Source organism: Engraulis encrasicolus, chromosome 9, assembly GCF_034702125.1.
Source record: "Engraulis encrasicolus isolate BLACKSEA-1 chromosome 9, IST_EnEncr_1.0, whole genome shotgun sequence".
Classification (NCBI taxonomy): domain Eukaryota; kingdom Metazoa; phylum Chordata; class Actinopteri; order Clupeiformes; family Engraulidae; genus Engraulis; species Engraulis encrasicolus.
This window is the reverse complement of record NC_085865.1, coordinates 22,629,067-22,631,566: the sequence shown is the minus strand read 5'-3', so window position 1 is coordinate 22,631,566 and position 2,500 is coordinate 22,629,067. Positions and strand designations below refer to the sequence as shown.

The 2,500-nt window shown below is 41.2% G+C and overlaps 1 protein-coding gene across 1 annotated transcript in view; it reads right to left on the bottom strand.

Moving 5' to 3' along the window:
• dpyda.1 (dihydropyrimidine dehydrogenase a, tandem duplicate 1) overlaps positions 1 to 2,500 on the bottom strand; it is a 290,320-nt gene that overhangs the window by 162,181 nt on the left and 125,639 nt on the right. Inside the window, exon 9 of the mRNA XM_063206772.1 lies at positions 1,779 to 1,886. Within this exon, the coding sequence (XP_063062842.1) occupies positions 1,779 to 1,886 (108 nt within the window). The remainder of the gene's footprint in view (positions 1 to 1,778; positions 1,887 to 2,500) is intronic.

The following is a 2,500-nucleotide window of genomic DNA, read 5'->3' as shown; positions in this document are numbered from 1 at the left end:
GTGCAGATTACAGTGAACGCTGCCCGATGTCAACATCTGATAATGCGCGGTGTATCCGACCGACGGCATGTGATGTACTCAGGTATCCCTGCGTGAGCACAAAAGGAGAAATATAAATGGTTTCTCGTCGACCAGCACTTGACTGAGTGTTGTCACACATAGATGGGGGAAAAAAGAGGGGTGGGGGATAGGGAGCAAATGGCTCCCGGTAATTGAAACTGGAATGCGTCTGTGTGAAGCCTATCGGCGGTGTCTTCGCCCTCCATTCCTACATCCCAGGCTGCCAGGATTAAAAAGTAGAATTAAACGAAGACAAAAAAAATTGTTGAACGAAAAAATTGACAGCAGTTGACAGGAGCTATTTTTTTGAGTTCATCAAATAGGCTCTACTGCTAACTCCCATTTTTGACTTTGCTTCCCACACTATGTCACCCCTCAAATAATGATCAGCGGGTAATTAAAATTCACTCTTGGGAACTGTGAGACTTGAGAACAAAAAAAAACAAGTTTTCTAATTGCAGTTATTTTTTGACAGAATTAACAGGATTGGGCCACGCATTCACACACAAAAAGTCTGCGTTAAGTCCAAGTACAGTAGCACCCCTGGTGAGCGATGCTTCCTGTGCCCATCGACTGAGTGTTTTGACATCGGAGCTGATGCATTCCCCCAAGAAACCATTATCTCCTGTCCCTCCGTCTCAGGGGACCTATCAACATGGGACACAGTGAGCGGTCTCAAGATATGGAATCCAATTGGCTATGTGATTCTTGAGGATCAGGTTATGTAACCAAACCCCCCCCTCCCAAGTGTGTGTGTGTGTGGGCCGCAGATCTTTTGAATTTTTAAGACATTTTGGCTTTTTAAGCTCCCCCCCCCCTCCTCCTGTCTGGCGGTGACATCACATGACAGTATTCGAGACGACTCTGTTGCCACTATCTTCTCTTTGCTGGCCTCTGTCATTCGGCCGTGTCTCATTTCACAATCTGCAGTGGTCTTCATACCCCCCCTAAAAAAAAACCCCACACACACACACACACACACACACACACACACACACACACACACACACACACACACACACACACACACACACACACACACACACACACACACACACACACACACACACACACACACACACACACACACACACACACCTCTGACTTTCAGTCTCCTCTGTCTGTCAAGTGCATATTGCACATCTGCCGGCTGAATGCACAAGACATTCAGTTTATGCCACACTGTGACTCTGCTGTTTTTGCGCCTTCTTCATTTCTATCATTTCATTTTATTTAATGCGATGACGCCCAAGGAATATCGGTAACACTTTAGAATAATGGATGCAAAAAAGCATTATAAAGACTTAATAAATAAATAACTATTGATGAACAAAACATTAACAAACGTTTGTAAATGACTAGGAAATGTAAACAAATGCTTGTAAATGACTAGGAAATGCTATGTTAATATTTTATATTTATCAAACATTTACAAGTTGCTTGTAAATGAATAAAATACTCTGTTATAAGGTGTGTAAAATCTTGCATATATCATTTGTAGATATTTTATAAAGCATTAATAAAACTTAGTTAATAATAAAAACATTTGTTAATGTTTTATTCATCATTAGTTAATTATTTACTGATTCTTTACTAAGGAACATTATTATAAAGTGTTTCCGGAATATCATTCCGGGGATTTCAAATCAGCCCAAGTCATCCAAGATGCCATTGCTGCATGTCAAAATAAAAGTTAGCGTGTTATTAGTTGACTGTACCTGGTTTACTGGCCTTGGCAACCAGAGGTAGGAAATCCTTGGAGGTGTAAAAGCCTTGCGCCGTTGTTAGGCCTTCAAAGATCTTGTGCCGGTTGGCCTGCGGCAGACCTAATCAGGAGAGGGGGGAGAAACAGGAAGTGAAAAAAGTGTGAGATTTACCCATAATACTGTGCAGATAGAAGGAGTAGTAGTCTAGTAGTAGTCTAGTAGTAGACATGTGAGAAACACGTGTCATACTGTCAGCATAGAAGTAGTAGAGAAGGGTGGTAGAGTTCTTCTTCTACTGAAATGAAGAAATTGTGAGAAATGTCTATAATACTGTCCGGATTTCTCTGCAGCACATCATTTTTGTAAATCAATGGGACATCATACACTATGATAGACCTAAACAATTTAATACAAATGTACTGTATGAAGACATTCCAGTTTCTACCGTTTTCTGTTGCACGCCTGCAGTTTATTGTATGTCGTTTCAATTCACAAACCGACAGTTGATTGGAAGACACAATGGCGCCATGGACGCTGGTAACCTCAAGATGCCTTTACAATAAAATGAACGTATATGCAATCTATCTTTCTTCCTATACACGCCATTCGCTTTCAAGAATGCTACACAATACATATAGGTGTCTTTCTTTGCTTTTGTCTTGCATAGCCCAGTGCTAGCTCGCTATTGTGCTTTTGTATGCAGCTGTTAACCTATGGCTCTCAGCATAATGTGG